Here is a 27,229-nt window from a genome sequence, read left to right as displayed (position 1 = left end):
TTTATTTTCAAAGATGGGGCTGGTATCAGTACTTCAGTTTAAGTAATGGCCCTGAATACTTCTTTGGTTAGGACACCCACAGACTTACTGCACCTTTGTGGTACTGGCTGAGCCTTCACCTTTAATTAAGCTGCCCTCGTGGGTAACCTGTGTGTGTCAAGGAGATAGCAGGTTTGTTGCAGAAATGAGTTTTTCCCAGTGTATGCGGTAGTTACCTTACTTTAGTCAGCCATAAACTGTGTAGATGAGTTCACCCTGCAGTATCATAGTAACTGAAATGTTGTGTTTGCTGCCACAGAAAAGGAATAAAAACTTCCTTTCAGAAACACTGAAAACTTGCACATACGTATCTCTGTATGGGACATCAGTTTATATTAGGTAATATATATTAGGTATATTGCAGGCCTAAAATCAGGGGAAATAACTTAAACATTTACAATAAATCAGTTAAGAAAAAGCCATAAGATAAAGGTAAGTTTTAAGAATAGATTTAGAACCTCAAGAGTTCCCTCAAAAAAACAGAACTATTTCCGCTTAATCTAACGGTATTGTCATTGCTGTAAGTGACCAAATCCTTTCTGTTATCATCTCTGGCTGACTCATCTCTTGTCAAGTGGAACACAACACACATAGTAAGAAACCGATTGAGAAAATAGGTTTCTCAGCTGCTTGAAATTCAGCCTGTACTCGCACATATCATCTATATATAAACTCTCCCTACTTGTTACACACTTCCAACATAATTGATTACATAGTTTCCAGTGACCTCTATGTGATGTGCATCTGAGCAAAACATAAGATGCAAATTATACTGTAACTCTAGAATGCTGAACTTTGAAGAAGCAATCGAAATATGAAAAGTTGAACTGTCCGCTGATACTAAATATAACACGTGCCTATTTGTGGTTCAGGCTGGTTTGAAAATTGATGCAAAAGTTGCAATAAATTAAATATAACAGAGTAAGAATCCATGGCTGTTGTCTGATACAGTGGGAATGAAACTACTTCCATTAAGATCTCTAAACCCACGTAACGTGAAGATATCACGTTCAGTGTATCCATTATAAACCTCCCCCTCTCCACCTTCTCTTTTTTCCTTTCTTCTTCCCTCTTTCATTATTTTTCCACACTATCTGTCTCTCCATCTTTTCGCTTCGTTGGGCCTGCCATTCCATTAATCTCACCAACAGATTGCCTCTATTAATTAGCCTACATCTCCCATCTTGCATGTAATAATCAGAAGTAATAGAGATATTAGGAAGATAGGGATATTTCTGCAGTCACAATCACTTTTAATTAGCCAGAAGATTAAAAGATAGACTCGTTTCTGCCTGGCTGACGCCCAGACAGACAGCGCAAGGTCTTTTTCTGTCCACAAGAGTCCGGGAGGACACAAATTCAGCAGCAAATTTAACGTGTCAGTTTGCAAAATATATCTGTTCCATTGTGTCTCCAAGGACACATCACATAGTGCAGGTAATAATGCGTCTATGCCTCTAGACAAAACAAGTTTCCAGCTTGTCATCAGTGACATTTCAAAATGAATAGTACACCTCACAGACACCATTTTACGTTAAATGCATCTGCAGTGCCATTTAATTTTAATGAATGGGGTCGTACTGTAAATTCAATTACATAATGGAAGAAGTGCCTGTACAGCATGTCTTTAGTTAATTTGAAGGTCCAGGTTGCACTAAACAGACAAGGAGAACAGACAGGGGTAATTACCAGTAGTGTGTTCAAGTGTGTGTGTGTGTGTGTGTGCATGGAAGTGTTAAGCATTAGGTAATTACAGATTCAATGAGAAATAAAGAATACCAATTCCTGTCGCTGCTTTTCTCTGGTGGTAGATTAATGCTGATCACTAATGTTGTAATTCTGAGAATTCTATGCAAGACAGAGGGCCCTGTTCTTGTTATGGTCTCTGCAGCATCCACGTGCCTTCCACGATGAACACTTCGCCCCTATAAGCACCCTGTCCTGTTGCCTCCTTTGGGGCAAGGAGCTCATCCAGTTTAATGGTTGATGTTCCTAGACCATTCCCTGCAGACCCGTTACTTACCCCAGCCCTGTCAGAGCAGCGCCTACAGGGCACACATAATGAAGAGAATAGAAATTGAACACAAGACCCCAGAGCACATCATTAAACTATTTTCTATTACAGTACTCAGTACAAAAGTGAAAGAAAACACAGCTGCCAGGTTGTTAAGAACCCAGAGCGACGGCTCCCAGCGGGATGCTCAAGTCTCTATAGTTTTACTGGTTGGGCAATCCCAGCACTGACAAGGTTTTAAGACACCGTTTCACACCAGGGAATCTTGCTGGAGACCTTTTAACAGTTTACTTCAGAGACTGCAATCCTCGCCAAAGTTGCTCTTGGCTGCGTTGTTCACTTTCCAGCCAGTGTTCAGAAATTCTTGAAAGTTTATGTTAAGAGTTAGAAAGGTGGGTGTCTGGTCGAGCATTTTTTAACTTAAAAAAAATGAACGTCAGTATTCAGATCTTTAAATTTAAGTTGGTTGAGGCATGTTTTGTGAGAGCCCAGTGCGCAAAAACTGTTGGGAAGTTATGAGTGCAGCCACAGAGTAGAGCCTAAAGGTAGAAATGCAGGATTGTTGAGTCAAAGATGCCTCATCCTCAGCTCAACACAACTGAGGCAGAGAATGAATAAAGTGAGATGCATTCACAGTGGTGACGTTTTAAAGCACACAACACCTGTGTACAGTGCATGTGTGAATACAGCCAACGCAAACCTTCATCCTGTTCTATGTCCTCAGTCTGCTCTGTCTGTGTGTGCGTGTGTGTGTGTTAAGCTCATTCTTTAGCCCTCACAGACAGACAGCTGAGGAGAGAAGCTGAGGCAGCCATGGTCACTACATTTTTACAGAGTCCCAACCTCACAACCTACATGCCGTGTTGGCTGGGGGCTACACACCACTGCCACTCAGGCTTAAGCACAGAAATGTCCTGAGCACAGCAAAAATATGAGAAAATAAACAAAATACAGGCAGAGAGCAGGGACTCTGCTGATACAGACACCACAACATTCTTCTCATGGGTCATAATGGTGATGATTTGGAAGTGGTTCAAAGTGATGATTGAGAGGTATTATTTTTATTTGAGTATATACATTGTTTTTTAGAAAAAAAAACTGTGTAGTATGCCTAAGTGAAGACTGTATACAAACACTCTGAATGCCAACACCATGTTTTCAATGCACACAATGAGAGAGAATAAAGACAGAAACTCATTATACTTCAACTGCTGCTCCTCATTTCCCACTCAGAGAGCAGAGAACCAGCTGACAAAGATCGCTAACAATACTTGTTCTTGTAAGTTTGCTAGAAAGCTAAAAATCCATGTTTCTTAGATGTTCCTAAACTTTTGCAAAATGTTCCTACACTGTATAATTTGTATTACTGAAGGCAGAGGTGGAAAGTTCTAACATCCTGCTCCACCATTGTTTAATTCACTGGGTAATGTTGTATTTTTATCTATATTTATTTGTTTATCAGACAGATTCTGATTTTACATAATAAACAAACACAGATAAAACGTGACACATTTCTATAAATCTCCTGGCAGCACATTATATATTTGAGATTAGGACGGCCTTGAAAATATATGTATTTAACAGTTTATCACTAAGAAAAATGCAGAAACTCAAGCAAGAGCCTCAGGCCATTGTTTCCAAGACTGAAGCCAAAATCATCCACAAGAGGAAGTTCTGACAGAGAGGATCAACATATTTTGGTTTGAACTGTCATGATGAATCCGTCAGTCTGAAGGAAAACTATTCCTAAATTGAGATGAGATACATGCATGCTCATGCACCTCTGATACACACTGTAAGGTTCACTGACATTTTTTTCCGCCCTGCATTTTAATCATATTCATATTTGCATATGTTTGGGTGTGTGTGTTTGTGTAGTCTCAGATGAAGATGAAGTCTGCGGGCGTCGTGGATGGAGGCTTGTTCACAGAGAGCTATTGTAACATCTGCAATGCCCAGCTCATCTCCGAGTCCCAGCGCACCGCTCACTATGAGGTGAGTCCACCTCTACTCACACCAGAATGTTCGCTCCAGACAAAAGGAACAAATAAAATGTTACGATGCTGCCATCACTGCACTGATGGGCAGATTCCTGCACTGTACACTTTGCATCTGCCTTATTTGTACCAATTTGTGCTTGTGCCGTTCAAAACAGTGCTCATCCATTATACATAAACTTAATGCAGCATGGTAATGCTAGTCACTTGCACACAAACACACACACACACACACACACACACACACACACACAATTTGTTTTAATGTTGTCTACCTCTCAGCAGACTTCCTGAGAGTAAGTTAATAAATGGCCATTAAATAATCAGCCCTGTTTATCATTCAACCAGTGTGTGTGTGTGTGTGTGTGTGTGTGTGTGTGTGTGTGTGTGTGTGTGTGTGTTTGTGTGCATATCTGTGTGCATGGGCACATATGCATGCGTGCTTGCATGCATGTACTGCATTGAGGTCGTCTTTGATTACAAGACACAATTGGGATTAACAAGCAGACTAATGAGGACAAGGCCCTTATCTGCAGAGAATTAAGCGAGGACAGCGACAGTGTGTCTGCACACATGTGTACCAACCACATTCACTTGAACGTAATCTATTTCTGTCTCTCAACATAAGTCTGATAAATACACACAATCTTGAGTTAGTTGCGGACTAATAGGCGAGTTAAGTCACTGCGCGTCCTCAGTGTCACCTTTTACAAAAGGTCTCTGTGGAGGTCAGTAGATCAAATAGACAAAGACAATAATTTGAAGACAGGGAGTTTTTATGCATTAGATACAATAAAGATGGAGGGCAAGGAAAGGCAACTTTACTTGTATAGCACAGCGACGACAACAACAACAACAAGCTAAAGACTGAAGTATAATTATAGGGGATAAATTATTGAGGATCCCAGGATTAAATAGGGGGCGGGCCTTTTTTTTCTTGGAGGCCTTTTGAGGCCGCAGATGTGATTTAGTACCACTGATGCAGATGTGTATTAAATCACATCTGCTTCAATAGTTTACTTACAATGGTTAGTAAAATAGCTAGCTACCTAACAACTACCTATAAACTACGGGTGTGTACACAGACAGTGGCAGACCCCATGGGCGCCTATCATTTCTGTTTATACTTCTTTCTGGAGTCCTCTTGGATGAAGTGTGTGGACAAGTCTGGGGACAAGTACGTGCGGTCAGAACAAATTGGCTTTTTACTGAGAGTCAAGCAGAAGGTGCAAAAATTAAGGATGGGTTTATTATAATAGCATCTTGCATCTGATTTACTACAGAGAAAATAGCTTAAAACACTGCCCAATATATAATTAATATCCAACATACATAGATATAGAAAGTATAAAAGGAAGTATGTAGAAAAGGTATAAATTATATCATCATCCATCGTGATGTTTCACTTTAAAGATCACCACGTCCCAATTTAGTAGACATCGCCCGACCCTAGATTTAGCCATTTTAATTCTAGAGCTCCCCTTCTCAGATGCAAATGTTCCACCAAAACACGTTCCTCACAATACTATTTTGCAGGGCACTGCAGTTGCATCCTGGGCTTAGTAATTGTGACTGGTTCACAGAAAAACAAACAAACTGGGGCGTTTTTTGTTTTGTTTTTTTCTCCCACAACAGAATGATAACATCTAGAGCCAGACCTTAGTTCAGCATGGAGCACTGTGGTGGCTATGCAGGACTAATGGACTATGAGCGAGACAAAAGTTTTAGCATCTGCAAACTTTTCAGGGATCTAAAATGTCACAACAAAACTTCATTTGCTCCCCAGCTCCTTAGTGAGTCGCAGGCCACTGTCAGATATAGTAACAAAGTAGTGAGGTTGCTTGGTGTCAAGGATGTAAATCTGATCACGCTAACTCGCATCATTTGCATGTATAAACACAAACTCATGAGGATGATGTGGGAGACATTTTTATAGTTGTCCTATGCCCTGTCCATCTCCTCCAATTTGATTTGTCACTGGGAAAAACGAAGACAGACGAGACAGAGAGACATGCATAGTCCATTAGAGTAGGATGAGCACTGAGGGTCAGTGCAGGGTAACCATGGTGACACAAGGTCCTGCTTTTAGCCCATATCCCAGAGCCATCTACTGCATGACCATTTATACACCTATAAACACAAGCATACACTCGTACACACAAACACAGAGATGCACACAAGCACTGACAAAATGCATTAAAGTAGTCTGACAAGTGAGGAGGCTTGTGAGGTGGAGGGAGGGGGGACTTTCTTGTCCCGGGGGCAGAAGATCCAATCTAAGCACTGGAGCAGACAAGTACAGTGTCTTGTCAGAGTCTCCCATTCGCTTTCTTTTTTGTGCTGTTGAGTAGCTATGATAAAGACTCAAACTTACAGTATATTTTCATCTACAAAACTTAATTTCATAAATCATATGGATTATACCAGTAAGTAATTTCCCCAGAGGGAGTTCCAGTTGATTTGACAAATAGTTTCACTCTAATCTAATCACATCCATCTTTAATCAATCAACAACTTCCTCCCTTGATGCTTTTTATTATTACAATCTTGACTTCCCTGCACTCTGTCTTGCAATAGCATGTATTTGATGGCAGGAAAGAAACAGACTGTCAACACTCTCTTGTGGAAAATTGCAGCGGTGGTGGAATTTATAGATAATAATAGATGTGGGATAGTAGAAAGGAGTGAAGGTCAGAGCATGCCAATAAAACGCTATGTATGGAGCAAGAAAGCTGTGTGATCCTTGTACACAAACACACAGAGCTGTCTCAACACATACACATGCACTAATCTTTACCCTGCAGTGTGTCCAGTGATTTTCATTGTTCTGCATTAAAGCGACAGTTAGCAGCTTCAAGGACAGCTCACTGTCCTCTCATATAAACACTGCTGTATATTTCTGCTTATTATAGCTTAGTCAGGTGGGACAACAACAATAAGACGATCACAAAGAGTAAGCAACACAAAAGCCATCAACAGCAATTATGTACTTGAACCATCTTTTTGCCAAAAGCTTTTAAAGTGATAGTTCAGACTGTTTGATGTAGGATTGTATGAGGCACTTAAAATCAATATCAGTATAAGTGTATGCCATATTCAGAATATTTTCACTACTTTACTTTGCTGTCAGGCAGCATTTTCTGATGGTAAACTTTTGATATGCAAGCCAAATATTGCTCTCACACTCCATAGGCAAAATCAATGATTTTACCGCACAGAACCTGGGAATTGCTGGAGTAGCGCCGCCTCAATCTGTTTGTTTGTTTGTGTTATGACTTTGATGTTTTGAAAGAATAGTTGAGATTCACCTAAGTCTCTCAGAAAGACAAACAAACTCACAGATTGAGGCGGCGGTAGACAAGTAACTCTCAATTAAAATGAATGATTTCACTTATGGAGTTTGGTTTGTTTTGAGAGAATGATGTTGGCTTATACTATAACGGTGGTTCCCTATCAAAAAAGGCTGTCTGACGGCAAAGTAAATCAGTGAAAATACTCACTAAATACAGCATATACTTAAACTGATATCACTTTGTTTGAGCTGACCTTTTACAAATGGCTAAAATACCTTTTGTTGCTGAACCTGTCACAGCAGTCCATTGCCTAGATTCCAACTGTAGCACTTCTCTCTACTTCTGGTAAACTGTGCACGCTGACCGGCATCTAAGATGAATTCTAATCTATTATTGGCTTTTTGCTAATATATTTATATCTACTAGGAACCAGAATATCATCACTTCAATTCACTGTGATTCGAGCCATCCAGTAATTTCCTCTCTTACTGTAGCTCTTTACTCACTGTAAGGTGGTAGAGGAAGTGTGGGAATAATTTGGGCAGGTGGAGTAAAGAGTCCTTAACTCAACACCACTTCCAATGCCCAACATCTTACTCAGGGCTCCCTGAGAGCTGAGGCTGGCCTGGGCCATTAGTCACCTAGCCGAGGGCAAAATGTCTGCTAGCATCATCAGCTGAAAAAGAGATAAGAGCTTGGAGGGATTTGGCAAGGTGGAGTGACAGTCATTGATTTTTTTTTTTTTTTGCACTTGGCTGACTTGATAAAATAAAGCTCAGTTCACTGGCTGACACTCTTGACTCTCTCTTTCTCTCTGTGTCTCTTAGAGTAAGAAACACGCCAACAAGGTACGTCTGTTCTACATGCTTCACCCTGAAGATGGAGGACCACCTTCCAAAAGACTGAGGCCAGATAACCCAGTATGCTCTCACTGTGTGTGTGTTTCTGTGTCTGTGTTGCATAACATGCAATATTAATGAGATTTTCTCACCTCAAATTAATATTTGTAACTGCGTTTTCACTTCAAAGCTTTTAGGATTCATTAATGAGCTGAATGACTCAGAGGTTTACGTGGTTTGCAGTGTAATCAAAAAAAAAAAAAACTGTGAAGATGTATGTGCAAGGACACTTATGATACCAGTACCAGTACCTTTAAAGTAATACGGACATCAATAGAGTAGTAGAGTAGATTCTCAGCACACTGAGCTGCCAACTCTGCCAAATACAGAAGCTGTGGTAGCTGAAGAATGTTTGCAGTAACTGACTGTGAGTAAAACAATACAAGTAATCATTAACAGTCAGCTTTCCATACTACTTGGTACCAGGCTATATCAGTCGATACCTTCAAAAGGTACTGAGTACTCATACCCACATATTTTTTCATTAAGGTCCTATGGCCATCAAAGTGCTGAAAATGCCAGGTGCTCTTCTGAAAACACTCAGCTGGGAGCACATGAGAGCACTTTAGAGGCACAATGTTATTTTAGCTGAGATGCTCGGATGGCTATTATACAGACTATCCATTCAAGCAAGGGTTAATTCAATTCAGTTCAATTCAAGTTTAATTTGCATAGCCTCAAACCATAACAAAGTTATCTTAGAGCACAGCAGGTCTACACCGTTCTCTTTACAAACCCAATTGTTTGCACCAAGAGCAAGCGCTGAGGCAACTGTGGTGAGGAAAAAATTGCTTTTAGCAGGCAGAAAATGTAGAGTAGGCTACTTGCTCTGGTCATTGCCTGGATGAGGAGAAGGCTGAAACAAGGAGGACAGAGGATAGACCTGCTGGTCTATGTGGGTTGATTAGACATTGTGGGCGAGGAAACATCGTGGCAAGTACTATTCTTTGGTTCAAGAGCTGAAGTTGGATGAAACCCAGCTCAAGGAGTATGAGCAGGACACAGTGTTTGGTAGACTATTTGTCCCTATCACAATTTTATCATAATGATGTGACGTGTTGGAGTTTCTTCTGGAGAACAAGATACAATTCTTCATTATAATGCTTTTTTTTCCACACAAATTTTTAATAAAAAAAATTGCAGCTTCTGCAATTCAGATCTTGCACTTGACCATGTTCCGATTTTCATAATATTTCGATTAATTGTGGAGCACCAGTTTTAATGTATGTAGCTGACAAAAACCTGAGCTGACTTGCTTCGATCTAATCCTTTACTAGGCCTGTCTATGCTCAGGCTTGGCCATTGCAGCTGAGTGCTCATGGGAATATTTGTTTGATCTGTTGTGTGCAGTTGTTGTGCTATAATTCTCCCAGGAGAGGTTGTGCCTAGCTGTGGTGTTTCTGGTACGATTTAGTTGAGGCAGACGACACCAAGCTGCTCTATATCTGACTGTTGCAGGCCATGGCTAGGGAGGTCAGTGAATTAGTAATGTGTGTGTGTTTGTGTGTGTGTGTGTGTGTGTGTGTGTGTCATTAGGTGGGCCATTGTGTCTGTATATTTCTAGGGCCCTGTTCTGCAAATGTAGCAAATGCTGAGGTTGCATTTGCATCCACAGTGAATTGCTGAGATCCAAACATGAAGCACAACTGCTATTTTGCTGTTGATTAAATTTTCACTTTGTGTTTGTGGGTCTTGTGTGTGTTTGTGCCTGTTTTTGTGCGGATGTGCATCTATGAAAAGAAATGTGAACGTAATAGACTATTGTGAAGAGGAGGCTTTACTATAGTACATTGTGTGCCCCATTTATCCAGCAAGCCTATAAGTCCCACATGGCACAATACACACATACACACACAGAATACATACAATGCACACTTTGAGCACACAGCTGGTGGAAAAATAAAGCTTATCAAACTAGCTGACAAATCTAGCTGTGCTAGAGACAGAGAGGGCGGAGAAGGAGGGGAAGAGGTGGCGCGTCTCCAAAAATGGTGCAGTGCCACAGCCAAGACCCTGGGCCTGAGTACAGGGCCAATTAGCTCAGTACAGCAATGACCCCCTGTCCTCCACTGACAGGAAATTCGCAATAAAAACAAAGGAAATAGCCTAAAATGTTTCCAAACATCCCCAGTGTAAGTTATGTCAGGTTGCACTTGACAGATGAGTGATGCAAACTTTAAAATTCCGATGAATAATGTTTGGGGCTGCGAGCAAGCATCTTCAAAGGAAACAGATTAAAGATCAAATCCATAAATCCGGCGGGCTAAAGCATAAAGATGGATTAACAATTTCAAATATGAGAAGGCAGGACAACCAGGGTAGGAGGTATCTGTTTGAGTCACATCTTTGTGGATCAAAAACAAGCATGCATGGCACTGGGTTACTGCTTTAGATCAAGTGTGCTGACAGACTGAAGCTCTTTGCTGGTATATGATACTTTGACCTGGTCTTTTTATGTTTTACTACCAGAAATTCCTTGTGTCCTTGGATGCGTATGTCCCCAGTTCACAGCCACATGTAGTGTCTCTTTATCTATGTGCATCAAAAGTTTTCTTGTAAAACTCTAGTAATTTCTGTAAATTCTGAGAAACATTAGAGAATCATTACCATTTTTATTCACCAGAAAAAACTGCTCAATTGGGAGACATTAATGACCAGAAGATGCTTGATATGAAGTAGTTCTTACAGGGTTCTTATAGCTAATAGCCACAATCAAAAGCGGAGTGAAAAGCCTGCTGTTGGAGAGGGACGAGAGACACAATAATTGCTTAAATATAGCAATAACGGAGCAGTAGACAGTCTCTCTTACAAAGCATTTATAGTGTTGTGCTCACACCAAATATGACAGAAATAGTTGTGCAAAGAATAAAAAAGAAAGCTTGAGAGAGAAATCCTGCTTACTTTCTCACCTCCGCAGACCTGGATAATCACTGCGTGAAGCAGGACTGTCAGACTATTGGTAGCAGAAAGTTGACGTCGATAACTTATGGGTAAAGAGTATTTTTTTCCCAAGCGGTTTGACTATTCGATAAGCAGCATGTGGCCAGTTTGTATCTGTTCTAAAATTAAAAATTAAATTTATGTTATCTTATTTTATTTTTTATTTATTTTGTCATGGTATTAAGTGTATATTAAGAATACATCCATCACTTTAACTTGCGGTCAGACAGCTTTTTCCGAGGGGATACTGCTGTTATACAAGCCAAGTATCGCTCTCTCCAAACCACTGGCAAAATCACTGATTTTATGTCACAGAATATTGCTGCTGGTCTACCATTACTTTAGTCTTGTAGTTTGTTGGTGTTATTGTGTGACTTCTGTGTTTTAGAAGGGTAGTTCAGAATCAACACAGTAATACAAACTGACTAATAGATCGAGGCAGCAGTTGGCCAGCACCTCTGTGTTCTTCAGATACAATTACTGATTTTGCGCATGAGTTAGTAAGGAGTTTTTTAAGTGACTCTCGATGCTGACTCTGTCCACTACAGTACATTGCTTAGCTTCCATGCTGGTGTCCCTCTCTGCTTCTCCAAACTGGGGGGCATTGGTAATAGACTAACTATTGACAAGTACCTCATATAACCCCACTTCAAATAATCAGCAACATCCATTCAAGTAAACACAATATTTTTGAAGCATCACTCCAAACTGAACTGACACCACAATGTCATACCACATTAACAACAACAACAAGCTGGGAATCATTTCATACGAAAAGACTCATGAAATGCTGAATATGTTTCAACCAGCTGAACCATGTTTCTTAACACAAGGTGTCCAGTAAGATGTAAAAAGGTGATTCACGTGTATAGGATATACTGTAAGCATGTCAGATGCACATGGGTTTACAAACACACTCACACATACTGTAGAAATACACACACCTGCGTCTCCATCTGTTTCCCTAAGTGAATAAGACATGACTCAGCCCCTCCTGGCTTCCACCTCATATGGGACACTGAATACACACAAAAAGACCACGTGTGCACACACAAACACACACTCACCTAATCTGTCGTACTGTAACATACTGTGAGCGCCGCAGCTAGCACTTTGTTCCTAGCCTTTCACACAGGGATGCGACATCGATTATCTGACAATGCCGGAAAACTGAACAGTTCTCCAGAGATGAAATTCTCACTGTACAATTTTGGGTTAAACTTTGCTTCTTTCATATCTTTCATCTTTGTTTTTTTTCTCTCAGGGGAAGTTTTGCACATCCTCTCTCTGCACTTCATCTTAGTGTTTTAGCCCCACAGTTCTTATACTGATTGACATGGTGCAGTCCAATGGGAGCAGCAGAAAAGGATTTTCTAGGAGTGAATCAAATGCCAGCTCCTACCCGGTGTAAAATGCCATGCCTTGAGGTTTGTGTGTTTGTGTGTAGGTGAAAGTGTTTGTCACAGAACAAACACAGAGAAAGTAGGTCGTAAAGGTGCTCCCAGATGAAAGGGGAGGGAACTTTATCCTTTTTTCTCCCCTATTCTCCACCCTGCTCTTTCTCTCCATCTGAGCAGTTTCCTACTCACGCAAAGGGCAAGAGATAACAAAACGCTTTTTTTCTCCTCGCCTTTTATTCTCCTCTAATGCTATATTTGCACCGCCGCTCCTTTCAATTTACACTTTCAGCGCTTCTTCAAACTCCAAATGAGAGCGTCTGTTTCCCTGTGCTGCTCCATGAGTATATTTAGCAATGTTTCCCACAGCGCCTCGACACAGAGCGGTAGGAGAAGTAAGGAGGAGCAGAGAGAAAGCAAAACAGAAGGAGAGGAAGATTAACGCAGCTAATTAGGAGTCTATTGTTAGGTGCATGAGCAGGATGGAGCCACCCAAACACAAAATATTCAGCGATACAGACGTCACTGTCAGGCCCACATGCGGCATGTGCACACACACACACACACACACACACACACACACACAAACAGAAACACGACAATTAGGTCGAATGCAAATCAGTTCTCAACAGATGCGTGAGGTGCGACAGGTAGGGACAAAATACAAAGAGGAATATTGAAATGAGCAACGGTGGAAGTCTAGAAATCAAAAGTGAAGAAACTGAAAGGTTGATGACTTTCAGCGGAGACAGAAACCAGTGAGTCAGAGATTGTGTTTATTGTTTAAAGTGGTTCAGTGGAGTGGCAGCTGTAATGAGCTGACAATAATTCAGATGTCAGTCACCCACACACACTTGAGATTGTTTAAAACTTTCCCCACACTCTCGCGAAATCCCTGGTGTAACGTCTGTCACTGAGCGACAGGATTTGCGTTGTCTTCCTCTTTCAAGTACACGCTTCTTTGTGTTTCTGTCCCATCTCCTCTTTTACTTCTCAGCGTGTTTTGACAGGTGAGACCACTGCTAGAATCATCTCAGCCTCTTTGTCCTGAGTCAAGAACCACGCATCGGCTCACTGCGGTCGATTTTCCACATCCTGGTAGAACAAGATTTGGGTAGAACAAGATCTCAGCAGCGTTGCCCATAGGGAGCGAAGACGTAGACAAAGTAGGCGAGAGGGGGGGAAGTGTAGGGAAAGTACAATAGGATGAGTAGTGAAGGAGACGAGAGGAGGAGCACAAAGTACACTTTAGGGAGGATCAGAATGAGGAGAGATGATAATGAGGGAGTCGGGGAAATATAGGTAAGAGGGATGATAGAGTGAGGAGAAGAGAGAAAGGAAAGGAAAGGAAAGGAAAGGAAAGGAAAGGAAAGGAAAGGAAAGGAAAGGAAAGGAAAGGAAAGGAAAGAATTGTCCTCATGGGCACAGTGTCTCCTGTGATACCATCATGAATAAAGATCATGGGATAAATATAGATAAGCTGTTTTTACTTTACATACAAACACATGCACATTTCCTTTCTCTTCCTTTGGCAACATGAGACAATCCCAACACGCTAATGAAGCATAATGAATTTAATACAGGCCTATCACAGCTGTCGGTCAATCAGTATTGGCATATATATTGTCCGATAAATGCCTTTATAAAAACTTTTTATTTGTTAGCTTTATAGACAGCATTTTTTGCATTATTTCTCTTCATTCAGGTTTAATAGACTCCTTTTCTGTTGGTAAACATAAGGACATTTGTAGGCAGAGCTTAGGAGGAGGAATAATTGCCTAAACACATTAGCTAACACTAGCTAGAAAGTTTTGTTGGCTTGTCTTTTCTGATCATGTACAGTCACTCACTCTCCAGGACTGTGAGTGTTACTTGAAAACGTTCATATTAACCCATGAGACCAGACGGGCTGACGAGTGCACACTCACGAAATGGAAGGACTATCTGATCTCCACAGGGTTGGGCAATTCGACGAATATATCAACAACTGGCTAAACCCGTCGCTGGTTATTTGAGAAATTTTATTTTGCTATAATTTAATGGTCTGCAGAGTGACAGGCACTGCTGTCCACTGCTCCAGCTCAGGATGCCGATGTTGGCTGGAGGACAAGTGAGATGTAGAACCAGACTGTTTTCACATCAAATGCTGTGAGCTGAGGATTTATTACAACCAAATCAGATTTGGTGATTGTTATAACAGTGTTAAGACTTTTTGAGTTTTATTTTGTTTCTGTCTGTCGAGTTTAAATGAATTGTGTTTTATGGAGCTATCAAGGCAGTTAACGCGTGCCTTAGTTCACTGAGAACTTAATCAGTTCTATTTTTCTGTTTAATAAGGAGAACTGGTGTGGGAATATTCCCTTCCTTGAGATTTTGTGAGTTTATTTTGTTTTATTTTTCTATTTTTATTTTCTTTTACTGGCAGTGGCAGCTGGTATGGAATAAAACTTTCTTGAGCCAACAATTCTGAGCCATTGCCTCCAGCTAAGACTCCCAAAAAAAGTCTATTAATATTTATAATTCTTAAAAAATGCCAGTGAAAGTTTACTTTTTTAGTGCCCGATATCATTTTGGACAATAAAATGTTTAATTAAACTGTAAAATATCCTGCCTCTATTACATATCAGTCACAAGTGTTAACCATGAGGGATCGATGCAAAAAATGTGCGTTTGTGTATATATTCTATATTCTGTATAAAAAATATTGGCCGATATATCAATAAATGTGAGAATCAGCATAGGCCCCAGTAATCCAGTTTTGATCAGGCCCTAATTTGGCCAAACTAGAAGGAGAAGGAAAGTGAGCTAATGGTGAAGCTGGAAGTGGTGGAGAGGGGTGTATGGGGGAGTTCAGAGAAAGCCTTTAACATGATCACAGCAGGGATGGACACGGGGGAGGAGATGAGGCGAGGCGGTGTAGAGGGAGGCGGAGAGGGGGTGGCGAGGGCCTGCCAATACAGATAAATATTTCATCCCACAACACACAGAGTCACTGAGACTGGTGCCCAGAGGGGGAGAGGGGAGGAAGGGATGGAGGGAGAGAAGAAGGCTTGAGAGTGAAGAGAAGGCAAAAAAGACAAAAAGCACGAGAGGAAGAGAATGAGAGTGGAAAAAAGAGAGATGAAGAAAAGAGAAAGAGAGAGATGGGGCAGCTGAGAGACAAAGCTAAGCCTGGAAGGTAAAGGTGTCCTTAACTCTCACATCCACTGTCTGTGATGCTAACCAGACCTGACACAACACACACACATCCACAGAAACACACAACACACACCCACACACTCAGATATGGTGTCGCAGACACTTTTCTATTATTGTCCTCACTCTCACAGAGTCGGAGGTCTCTCTCCTCCAACTCGACTTGACACCTGAACTAGAGAGAGCGCTGGTGTGAAAAGAAAGAAACAGAGAGATAGAGGAGATGTGCAAACAAACAGAGAGAGTTCAGAGGAGGCAGAGTTGGAGAGAATAAAAGCAGTGTGGATGAACAGACAGTGAGAAGGTGGAGGTTCAATGTGAGCAGCATGTAGAAGAAAGAAACCAGGGGAAAGTTGTGAAAGTGTAGAATTTAAAAGGTTGCACTTAAAGTGTGAAATATTGCCTCTCTGAAAAGACACTGAACATATTTGATCCACTGTTTGTTTATTTTAGTTTATACTGTGCCTGTTTTTTTTATTTATTTAAAGGGACAATCAAAAATACATATTTTTCCTCTGGCCTGTATTGCTATTTATTCATCAACATTGTTCTGGTGTGAGCTGCCGGACTTTGGAGTTATCAGTTGTAGAGATGTCTGCCTTCTCTCAAATATAAGGGAAGTACTTTGTACTAGGCTTGTGGTTTGTGCAACACAAGTGCTTTGAGCAACACATGTTGAGTTACATATAGTGCTGTTATAGTCAGGCAGACATCTCTATGGTCTACAAAGCTGTGACGATTCTCCAAATACACAATTTGATTTAAGTTTTGATTTTAAGGTTAAGGTTAAGGTTAAATTAGGACATCAGTTACTCAGACCAAAACAATCGAGATGCATAATGGCATCAGTGGAAAAATACATATTGTTGATTTTGGGATGACCTGTTCCTTTAAGTATGTGGGCTGCAGCACATCACACCAATATGTGATTCCATGAGATCTCTACTATCTAAATCTAATAAACCTAATCTCTAGTCTATTTAAACTGTGGACATTATTATGCAGCTATCACAGTCTCAACTCCTCTGGAAAGGCTGTCCACAAAGCTGGCTGCAGGGATTCGCTCTTGCTCAGTCTCAGGAGCACTAGTGAGGTCAGACACCGATGTTGGATGATAAGGCCTGGCTCACAGTCTGTGCTAATTCATCCCGAAGGTGCTGGATGAAGTTGAGGTCAGGTCTTTTGTGCAGCATCACCAAATTCAGAAAAGCTCGTCTTTCTAACCCTTGCTCTGTGCATGGGGGCGCTGTCATATTGAAACAAGGACAGGACCTTCCCTGAACTGCTGCCAAACACTGAGAGAAACAGAAAATATAATTGTATGCTGCAGTCTGATTTCCTTTAATTCCTTTAACACAAGACCAAGTACGTGGACACATACAGTTCACAAAAATATAAATGCTCAGATTTTTCATGAGTTGAAGGAAAATATCTTCTTTTGTGCACACAAACCATTTGTTTCTCTCAAATTTGGCGCACAAATTTGTTAAAATCTGTGTTAGTTATCCCTGTTTACTAAAATAATCCATCCACCTGTAATCCGTCCCCCAGTGTGGCTTGATTAAACAGCATGATTATTGCACAGGTGTGTCTTTGACTGGTCACAATAAAAGGCTCCTTTGAAATGTGCCGTTTTATCTTGAAAAAAGACATTTATTAGGCACTGAACTATAGCTATTCCACATAGGGATAAAGATACCAAATTTAGAGTAAAGTCACGACCGCCCTACCTATAAGCAAGAAGATTAAGGTAAGTCAATCAGAGGCAAATTTGTGAACACAATTCTGTCAAAAGGCATCCGTCAAAAATAGACTCGGATCGAGGTGCTGCTGGTGGGATCACGTTGTGCAGAATGGCCGCGATCAGCTCCAGCTCAGCCAAAACGCGATCCTGCTAATCCTCTGTACTCCTCCGTAAAAAAAAAACGTCAGTATGCATATTACAATGAATCTGGATTTGGATTGACTGTGTGATTCAACACAGTTTTTGTTAAAATAGTTTTTTTTGTAGGGTATTTCTCCAAGTTTTGACAGCTTTTAAGCCTTGTGTGCCTGTTGATTGAAATGTTTACCGACAAGTGCCACAATTCCATCAATCATTACTGCAATTTTCTATGCTTTCTAAAAATTACTGGATTGGTGTAATTTTTCTGACATTCAGGCTACAACCTACAGTGTATTTTAGTTTAGTCATTTTTTCCATACTGGCTGACAGAAACAAACAGAATAAGCAGCAACAACTGATAAATTTGTCGCTTTAAGAAGGTCCACGTAACAGGATATCAATATCAGTTTGAGTGTATGATATATTTATAATATATAGGGAAACTGCGGTTATATAGCCAAATATTGCCTTCACCAAACCAACCAAACTGGTCTACCTCTGCCTCGATCTTTTAGTTTTTGTGTTATTGTGTGACTTGGATATCCTGTGCTTGATTTCGCCTATGGAGTTTGGTTGGTTTGGAGAGAGTGATATTTATATTACTGCAGTTGTGGAAGATTTCTCAAAACTACTGCTTTGTGTCACCTTCTAACATACAGGCTGTAGTCTAAAGAGTATTTCATTTTTTCCTATAGTGTAGTTTCCTTCTAACGGGTAGAAAGAAACAGAATAAGAGCTACACTGAACGAGTAATATTACTTGAGGTCTGCATGTGTGTGATCTTGTGAATTTGCATGTGTGAGTGTGTGTTTTGTATGTTTGTGTCAATCAGGCGGTTAGTCTTTTTGTTTGTGTTCCCTCTCTCCCATGGGGAGCAACTCCCCCTCATCATTAGTAATGAACCAGCAGTGGTGAAAGGGCCAAGCCACAGTCTCAGCCCAGAGAGACAGATGAATATTTGATCAGCCCTCTCTTTGCTTCTGTGTGTGTGCGTGTGTGTGTGTGTGTGTGTGTGTGTGTGTGTGTGTGTGTGTGTGTGTGTGTGTGTGTGTGTGTGTGTGAGAAGCAGACAAAGCTCAGGGAGGTCAATGCAAAGTGTACCTCTCTCCATTTCTCATCTCCCCATGCTTCTCTTCTCTCCTTTTCTCACCTTCATCCCTCCTCACCTCTCTTTTCACATCATTCCTTTCTTTACCTCCACCAATTTCTTTTCCTCTTCACTTCCCATATCCTCTCCTCCCCTGTGATGTTTTTTTTCTCTCTCTCATAACACCTCTTCTCTCTCTCTCCTTTCCCATCCACCACTCTCTTTTTTTTACCATCTCTCCCTCCTCTTCTCCTGTAGGACTGTGCAGAGACAGAGGTGGACAGGAACAAGTGCTGTACCTTGTGTAACATGTTCTTCACCTCCGCCATTGTGGCCCAGTCCCACTACCAGGGTAAAACTCACGCCAAGAGAGTTCGCCTGGTGCTGGGGGAGCCGCCCAGCCTACCCACAGCCATGACCAGCCCTACAAACACAGGTATCTCACATCTTCTTCCTGTCTCACTTTGATTTTAGCAACACGATAAAGCTCACACATCTGAACATGCGCTGTCTAAGCACCATATTTTATGGGGCTTTTCCGTTCTCACTTTTGATCATGCCGAGTCAAACCCCGCCACACTGATTTTCATAACCAGTGATTTTGCACTGAGCTGTGCTGAATTGCACCTGAGATGGACCTTCTCCAGACTGGGGTTAAAGCACACCTGACCTCCAAGCGCGTCGCCAACCGTGGCCGACCCATGACAACCAAAAACATGTGTAATAGCACCTAACTCATCTCTGTGGCTTGAAATTTAGTTTTATGTTCACCTTTACAGTACCTGACCAATACTTTCATATTGATCACAGCAGGTATAGAGCACCTAAAAAAGTTACGGGAGGAGCTGAGTGCTAGTTGGGCTTTAGGAAAGAAAGAGAATAGAGTATTTAAGATGAAATATGCAACACCATTGCTTTCTAAAATGGGCACTGGAGTCCAAATTCAACATCTCAAAGCTCAGCCTGCAGGTTGCCTGACAAGCACAACAGACAACATATATAGATAACATATTGCTCATTTTAACCATTATAAACATCTACTCCTTCTAAACGATTATTAATATTTTTTTATGACTCATAAACAGACACTGACTCGTTTGGCAAATATCTGGTATTAATTTTAGCTCTATGTAAAGTGAATAAATGTGAAACGAGTAATATGGCCAAAAGAAAAACAGACGGTCTGCACCAGAATGGAGATTTCATGCTGGCTGTAGCTTACCAGCTTTGTTGTCAGAGTGGTGAGTATTTCAACTTGGCACGTTTCCTTAATCTCTGATGATATATCATGGTCATTTTATAATTTATGACAATAAATATATTATGTGTCTCTCCCTTAAACTGATTCTTGAAGCTAGCTGGTCTCTGTCGACTCTTCAGATCAGACTTTAAAGTGAAAGCTTGACAAATCTAATCCATCAATCTTCTAACCATAAACTGGTGCTCTGCTGATCAACCCTTTGAGCCCTAGCTGATCAATACCTTTATTGGATTCCAGTCTCGATGTTTGCACACGGGGCCTTTCCCAACTGAAGACCAAGGTAATTAACTTGGACACAAAACCACACTCTCACCTCTGCTTGCATAAACGCATGCCATCCAGACACCCACTTTTTTGCGACACGTAACACTGAACTATTTTTAGTTCAAAGCATATATTTTTATCAGAAGTGGATTTGGAAAGCTTTAGTCATGCTTCAGTCAAAACGTCTAGCCTGAATATCAGAGGGAAGAAAAAAGTGTCTGGAAATGCTAACATGCCAGAGGCCAAAGAAGTAAAACTCTGAAGGTGAAGCACGCAGACAGCCTTTAATTTATAAAGGTCTTATGATTAATGCAAAATCTCCTTAACAAGTCAAGACATCCACAAATTGATTTTTGTTTATGCTCATGATTGTTTAAGATGAGCATTTTTTTAAGTGTCAGTGCTGGTGCGTCGTCTCCGGGGGAGCTTTACATAATGTGATTCAAATTGGATTCAGAGTGAAAATTCAAAGAGCCATAAACACACAATCGCTACAAAATGGAGTGTTATAATCAAGGCCCTGCATGACTTTTGCTAAACTTTGGCCTACTTTGGAAAAGTGTCACTTCTGTATAGCCGTTGCCGCGGAGTTTGCCGCGGTTTTGTGACAGTGGGACCTGGAGGAAAAGAAACAAGAGAACAAGAGCGAGAAGAGAGGAAAGAGTGACCTGGGAGAGAAGAAGAGGATTTCAGGAGAGATTAAAGTCAAAAGTAGCCTTCATGATCACTCTGAGATGAGCGCTCCACAGAAGATGCACATCCAAGCTGACAGGCTTGGGTGCACATGGGCACAGAAACACACACACACACACACACACGTGCACACACAATCATCAGAAACACACATAAGCAGGATGACTGATGCCCACATGTTTGTGTTAGACATTCACTTGCATCTGAGGACACATGGACACTAACATACACATGGACACACACTCAAACATGCACACAAACCACACAGTGAAAAGTGAGAAAGAAAAAGGCCATGTGTGTTGGAGAAGCCCTTGAGAGGTGGAGAGCAGTCTGTACCTGTGTTCCCTCCCCTTTAGCACATCACCACCTCCTCCTCCTCCTCCTGCACACACACCATCACACACACTCCCTGTTCCCCACTCCGTGAAAAACACTTACTTCTGCTCCAGTGTGCAGAGATCACAGTCATGAGAAAAGAAAGAGTGGCAAAACAAGGGATGGAGATGAAAAACACATCCGAGGATCTCTCCCTGTTGCTGCTCTGCACGTGCTGTTCTTCCAGAAAGCCGTCAGAGCTCAGGAGCTTCACTCATGCACGGCCTCACACACACAAATGCTACACCAGAGATTATAGGATGGCCTTGTCTTTGAGATTAATGGCAGAAAAATGAAGTAACAGTAGAAGAGGTCCAGGGCTGGGTTTTGTAAGTGAGACGATAGCGTGGTGAAGGCAAACACAGGCAAAAGGGAATGTGAGTGGGTGTGGTTGGTGAGATGAGCAGAGACACAGCCATAGATACAGTAACTATGTGAACAGAGCCCGAAGACACATCAAGGTGGGAGCGACCAATCAGCTTGCAGGGGCTTGAGTCAAGTCAACACAGGCGCACACACAAAAAACACACACACCTTGCACTCATGGTCACTGGTCAATTCATGCACGCTCTTCATTTGTTAACAGTGAGCTGTTGTGAAAGAAGTGATATGACTCATTTTGGCTTGAAAGCATGTGTGAGTGGGCTTTTGTTCGTGATATAAAACGTGCGGTATTGTGGCTGCGTAGTCATAGGCAGTCTAACTCGAGAGTCATTGACACATTGTGGATGGCGAACCGGCACATTTGGACATGCCATCTGGCATTAGAAGCTTTCTCGCACAATTTGGCGGTGGACCTAACACCCCCTCGCTGTGTTCAAATAAACAGTTTGAGCAGAGATGATTTCTTTGGTACACGTACTGTACCTTACACATACACAAGCTGCCTATTCTGGAGCTTCATTCATGCACACACACACACACTCATGCCCTCACACATTTTTCTCATGCGTAGATTGTACATTCAATCCGTCACCCAAACACCCACACGCACACACAAGACACACATGCAGCCACACGCACGCACTTACGCAGTCTTCGCTACATGAGCCACAACTGCGTCCTGCGGACATGTCGGTGCCTGTTGGCTATTAATGGGCAATCACCATGGTAACCAGTGTCATGTCATGAGTAGCAGGTCACCTGGAAGTCTGCCATTTCTTTTTGTTTTTTCATTCCCTCACAGAGGAGAGAGGAAGAGGAGAGGGAGAGGAGAGGGTTGAAAGGGGAGAAAAGATAAGAGAGGAGGATGTAGGTAGGAAAAACAATAAAGCAGGAGGGTTCAGAAGCACAGTCAATGTGAGGAGAAGAGCTGACGTCTTCCTCCTGATCATCATCTCCGTTTCACAGATGTGGCTTAAAGTGATCTATTGCTCTGTGCTCAAGGTCTCAATCAGTAAAATCTAAATCTTTTCAAATGTACACATGTGTAAGTGTGTAAAGTTGGGCATACACTGTACCAATTGAGCCTGTTTCATGATTTTTGAGCCGCACATTCATTTTAGAGTTGGCCAGATTTCCCTTTGTTGGGCCACTGAATGTTAAGATAGTTTCTGAAGAAATGGCAGAGTTGAAGCAGAGCCACAAGTCAGTCCCCCGACGTCTTCTCACTGCACCTGCATGAAGTGGCAAGCAGCATCTGAAATTGCCGTCTCTGTAAAATGGACAAGCTATACTGTCCACATCTTCCAAGCCACCCGCAAGTCCATGACATGCACCTAAACTGCAACTGAACAGGTTGGCGCAGGCACACAATGTGAGGTGGTACTTAAAAGTTTTTGAAGTTGATCAAGGGAGCGTGCTTCTGCCTTGTTAGTATTATTGCTAGCAAATAAATTTATACCTGCCTTTAGAGCTTTCAAACAAATCTTTATTGACAACTGGCAATAGCAAGAAACGTCTGTAGGGTCTAAGGGGCCGATTTATTTTATATTCAACATGTACAGGGTGAGTACTCAGGTCATAGCTTGACAGCCAGACCATATAGTGTGAGCACATAAATCAGGAGCTTTGGCTTTACATCACAGACAACAAGGCCTAGCTTAAGCATGTAAGTTAAGTTTGTGAGAGAGACAATGTCTGAATATGAATGAATGGCATTTTCATGTTAATGTAACTTTGTGAAAATATTTCCATTTAATGTCATTTTTGCCTTTAAACTCATTTGCATTTGAATTCATGTTAATATCCTCCCTCACTCTCTTCTATCTACCCTCCCGTTCTGGAATCCTTCACACCTCACTCCTCATCTCTCCTCCTATCTGCTCTCTACTTCCCCTAGATTCCTCTCCTTCCACCCCTGTTCCCACGGACCCCGCCACATGCCCCCCGCCTCCCCCCACCCTGCCCTGGCCGATGGCAGTGGTCGGCGGAAACGGCGGAAGAGAGGCGGGGAAGTACTGCTGCCTGTGCGGAGCATGGTTCAACAACCCCCTGATGGCCCAGCAGCACTACGAGGGCAAGAAACACCGCAGGAACGCGGCCAGGGCACGCCTCTTGGAGCAGCTAGCGGGCAGTCTGGATGCCACGGAGAGCACAGGTCAGCCTCTTGGCCCCGAGCCGGACACAAGTGACAAGTGAAGGGCAGCAGGGCTGTTACGACTTTGTATGAGGAAAGATGATAAGGGGCAGATCACATTCAAGATCTGAAGCAGTGAGTGTGGACTTGAAATGTCCATATGCCTTTCGGTGCGGTGTGCATTTCACAGACATTATACTGACGTAAGCCACACCAGTTACTCACAGATAAAATTAGCTCCATCAGGCACTTACAGTAAAGATCAACTTATTCACATTAATTATACATTTGGACATATACGGGATTAATATGTCTACCTGTTCCTGTGTCCTTGAAACATGTCTTTTCATTTAAGGGATAGTTTGGATTATTTAACGTGGGGTTGTATGAGGTGCTTATAGATAGTTAGCGAATTCCCTAGGTGGCAGTTGGCACCGAGGAGGAGCAGAGAGGAGAACAAGCAATTAACTGCAGTGGACAGGGTCAGCAACAAACAGTATTTTAGCCACTTAAAAAAGGTCCACTAAAAAACATGACATATCTGTGTATGTATACGCTACAATCAGAATATTTTCACTACTTTACCTTGCTTCCAGACAGCCTTTTCCAGTGGGAATGTATAAGCATAATATTGCTCTCTCCAAACCAACCAAGCTGGGGTTGTGCCAACTGGCATCTCTTGTAGGTTAAAGACAGACTATCGACGAATACCTCATACAACCCCACATTAAATAACCTGACTATTCCTTTAAATTAGTCTCCCACTCTTTTGTTTATATATGCACAATAAACCATTAATGTCCCACAGATGGTTGGAATACCCTCTTATAATTAAATTTAGATGCGGGATTCTAAAGTTTTATAGTTCTGTAAGAGGGCCATCATAAAATATAAACTTTCCTGAATTTAAAAGGCACTCCATCACATTTATCTGTCGAAGTCTGTCTGTGAAGTCAGCCTGCGTGTTAGGCCTACTGAAGTGACATTATCCAGACATCTCAGCTCGGGCTTGGAGGTAACAGATTTTTATTAGAAAGACTCAAATATGTTACAGACTGGGGTGTATAGTTTGAAAGACAACGGTCAGGTTATGTGGGTTCAACAACAACAAAAAAGCTATTGAATTGCATTATTTAACTGCAGCTTTAACTGGAGCTTGACCCACATTAGGGACAAAATCTGGATCTCTCTGCTGAATCAACTCTGACTGTTGTTTTTTTTAAATCAGTCCACAACTTAAAGGAAATGTAAACTAAACCAATAAAGTACTCTTTGAAAGCTGTTTACTGGGTGAATAATCTGAAGGGCTGGACTCCAAGCCAGAGAAACGAAGGAGTTAGCTCTGCCATCAACCAAAAAAAATATTTGTCTCTCCCTAATTAACTCAGTCCAAGTGAAACCTTGACACACCTTATTCATCATCTGTTTTCAACATTCTCAACCTTTCCCTCAGTTGTGTGGGGTCAGTCTCCTCATGTTACAGCAGAGCTGTCACACTTGTTAGTGCTAGCATCTGGATGTGTAAAGCTGTCAAAATAAGTAATGGGATCTCTGCTGGTTGCATATAAAATGCTTAAGAGAAAAATACACAGTGCAGGAGGAGATCAGGTAACTAAATATCAACAAATTGCACACTAATATTTCTCCTCAGAGTTGAGACACGAGTCCCATTCAGACACTAAAAGTCACTAAGGGGAACTTAAGTAAGCGATTAAACAAAATTTATTTCTTCGTGTATATATTGATAGATAAAGCTGAGATCAAATTACAGTTACCACAGTGTCCTGGGTATTAATTATGTGTTTCTCTCCCCCCTTTATTCCTCCTCTCTCCCACGCAAACACTTCCACGCACAAATGTAGCAGCAAGAGGACACTGATTCACATGCTCACACACACATTTCTGCCAGAAGGGTATTCTAATGAATTTATTAATAGTATTTGGCGCAGAAAGTGCTTTTTCCTTTCCGGGTTCCCATGAGTGATATCGTCCAACATCATCCTACTGCAGCACGCAGCCCAGCGTACACACGAGCGCCACACAACACCTCACTCACTCACACACAAGTTTGACGCCGCCACACACACATGCAAATCCTCTGTGAGCTGAAGCCGTGCCGTTCGCTTTGTGCTCCAGGTGCCATGACACAAGCCATCATCTCAAGAAGCCAATCATATTAAAAGCATGAGTCATGTTGCCGCCTACACTGGCTCAGAGGCTTTAAGAGGTGTCATGTTGGATATCGTCCTCCATCCACACACTGTGACCCAGATCCCACAACCTCAGCTGTTTTTTGGGGGAGATTTTGACTCTAAATCTCAACATGCAACTACAGAACAGAGTTGAAATTCCAAATATATAACAGACATATGTGAAAGGTAGATTTTTCTTTTGTTTAATCAGAGGTAATTACACTGACTGACGCTCCGCTCTCTGCTAAATCTATTACCCGTCTCCTTTTCAAGGGCAACCGGTCTAAGATTTCTAAGTGAGCTGACTGCTGACGTGATCTATTATATGTGCCATCAATCAAGTGTTTGTTCCAGCGCCTTTAGTCTGCAACACTTTGTTCATCACAATGCAACTCCATTGTCAGCCGTCGCGTGCTCTTCAGTTAAGACACATTTCCACTGGTGCAAGTTTCTCACATCTGATTGGCTTTTATCACCACTTCAGGTGTGAAGTCACAGGTGTGCCGGGTGCAATCTCAGAGGGAGGGTCGAACGCAAGGCGGCAGCTGAGCAAAGATAGAAAAAGAGAGGAATGAAAGGGGAGAAATGAGGAATTCAGTCTCAGTCGAGTGCAGCTTCATCTCTGCCTTTTTTTTCTTTGTGGAACTGTTTTCTGTCTCTCTGTTCTTTTTATCGTTTTACCACCCCCTTCCTGCCACTGCACTCTGTCTTGTGTCCTTGTTTGTTGTTGCCAGGGCTGTTGTTTGTGTGTGTGTGTGTGTGTGTGTACACCACTTGGGGCTCTGATCTCTCGTCATGTCTCATCTGTCATCCTCATTAGTTCCCCACGAGGCACAGGTGAATTATTTACACACCAATATTCCCTCATGCTCCAAACTATGGTTACACAGTCTGCCTTCCTGTGTTGTCTGGTTATGTCCCATTGATGATACTGACCTTTGCTTGTACTTGCATATTCTCTCTTTGTTAATCAAGCCCCAACACCGCCACCCCCTCCCACCCCCCTCTTCACACTCTCCCTTTCTCAAGACCAAAACGTATCACAAAATCCCCATGACATTTATATCGACACCGTTTCTTACTCTTGGACTTTGGTGGTGTAATTGCGCAGACGGCACAGGGGAGAATGTCGTTATTTTCCACGGTTAGGTGCCAGACAAAACCCCTTGGAGATGGATTA

At 41.8% G+C, this 27,229-nt stretch overlaps 1 protein-coding gene across 2 annotated transcripts in view; it reads left to right on the top strand.

Annotated features, from left to right (window-relative positions):
- Positions 1-27,229, top strand: part of LOC146315329 (zinc finger matrin-type protein 4) — a 62,763-nt gene that overhangs the window by 14,391 nt on the left and 21,143 nt on the right. For both annotated transcript variants that reach the window (XM_084736309.1, XM_084736307.1), the window contains exons 2-5: positions 3,932-4,048; positions 8,171-8,263; positions 19,005-19,182; positions 23,621-23,878. In XM_084736309.1, the coding sequence (XP_084592435.1) occupies positions 3,938-4,048; positions 8,171-8,263; positions 19,005-19,182; positions 23,621-23,878 (640 nt within the window). In that variant the 5' untranslated portion in view covers positions 3,932-3,937. The remainder of the gene's footprint in view (positions 1-3,931; positions 4,049-8,170; positions 8,264-19,004; positions 19,183-23,620; positions 23,879-27,229) is intronic.

Source organism: Lutjanus erythropterus, chromosome 14 (genome assembly GCF_056507025.1).
Source record: "Lutjanus erythropterus isolate fLutEry1 chromosome 14, fLutEry1.hap2, whole genome shotgun sequence".
NCBI lineage: Eukaryota > Metazoa > Chordata > Actinopteri > Lutjaniformes > Lutjanidae > Lutjanus > Lutjanus erythropterus.
Note: the sequence above shows the minus strand (reverse complement) of the source record. Positions and strands in the feature narration are given on the sequence as shown.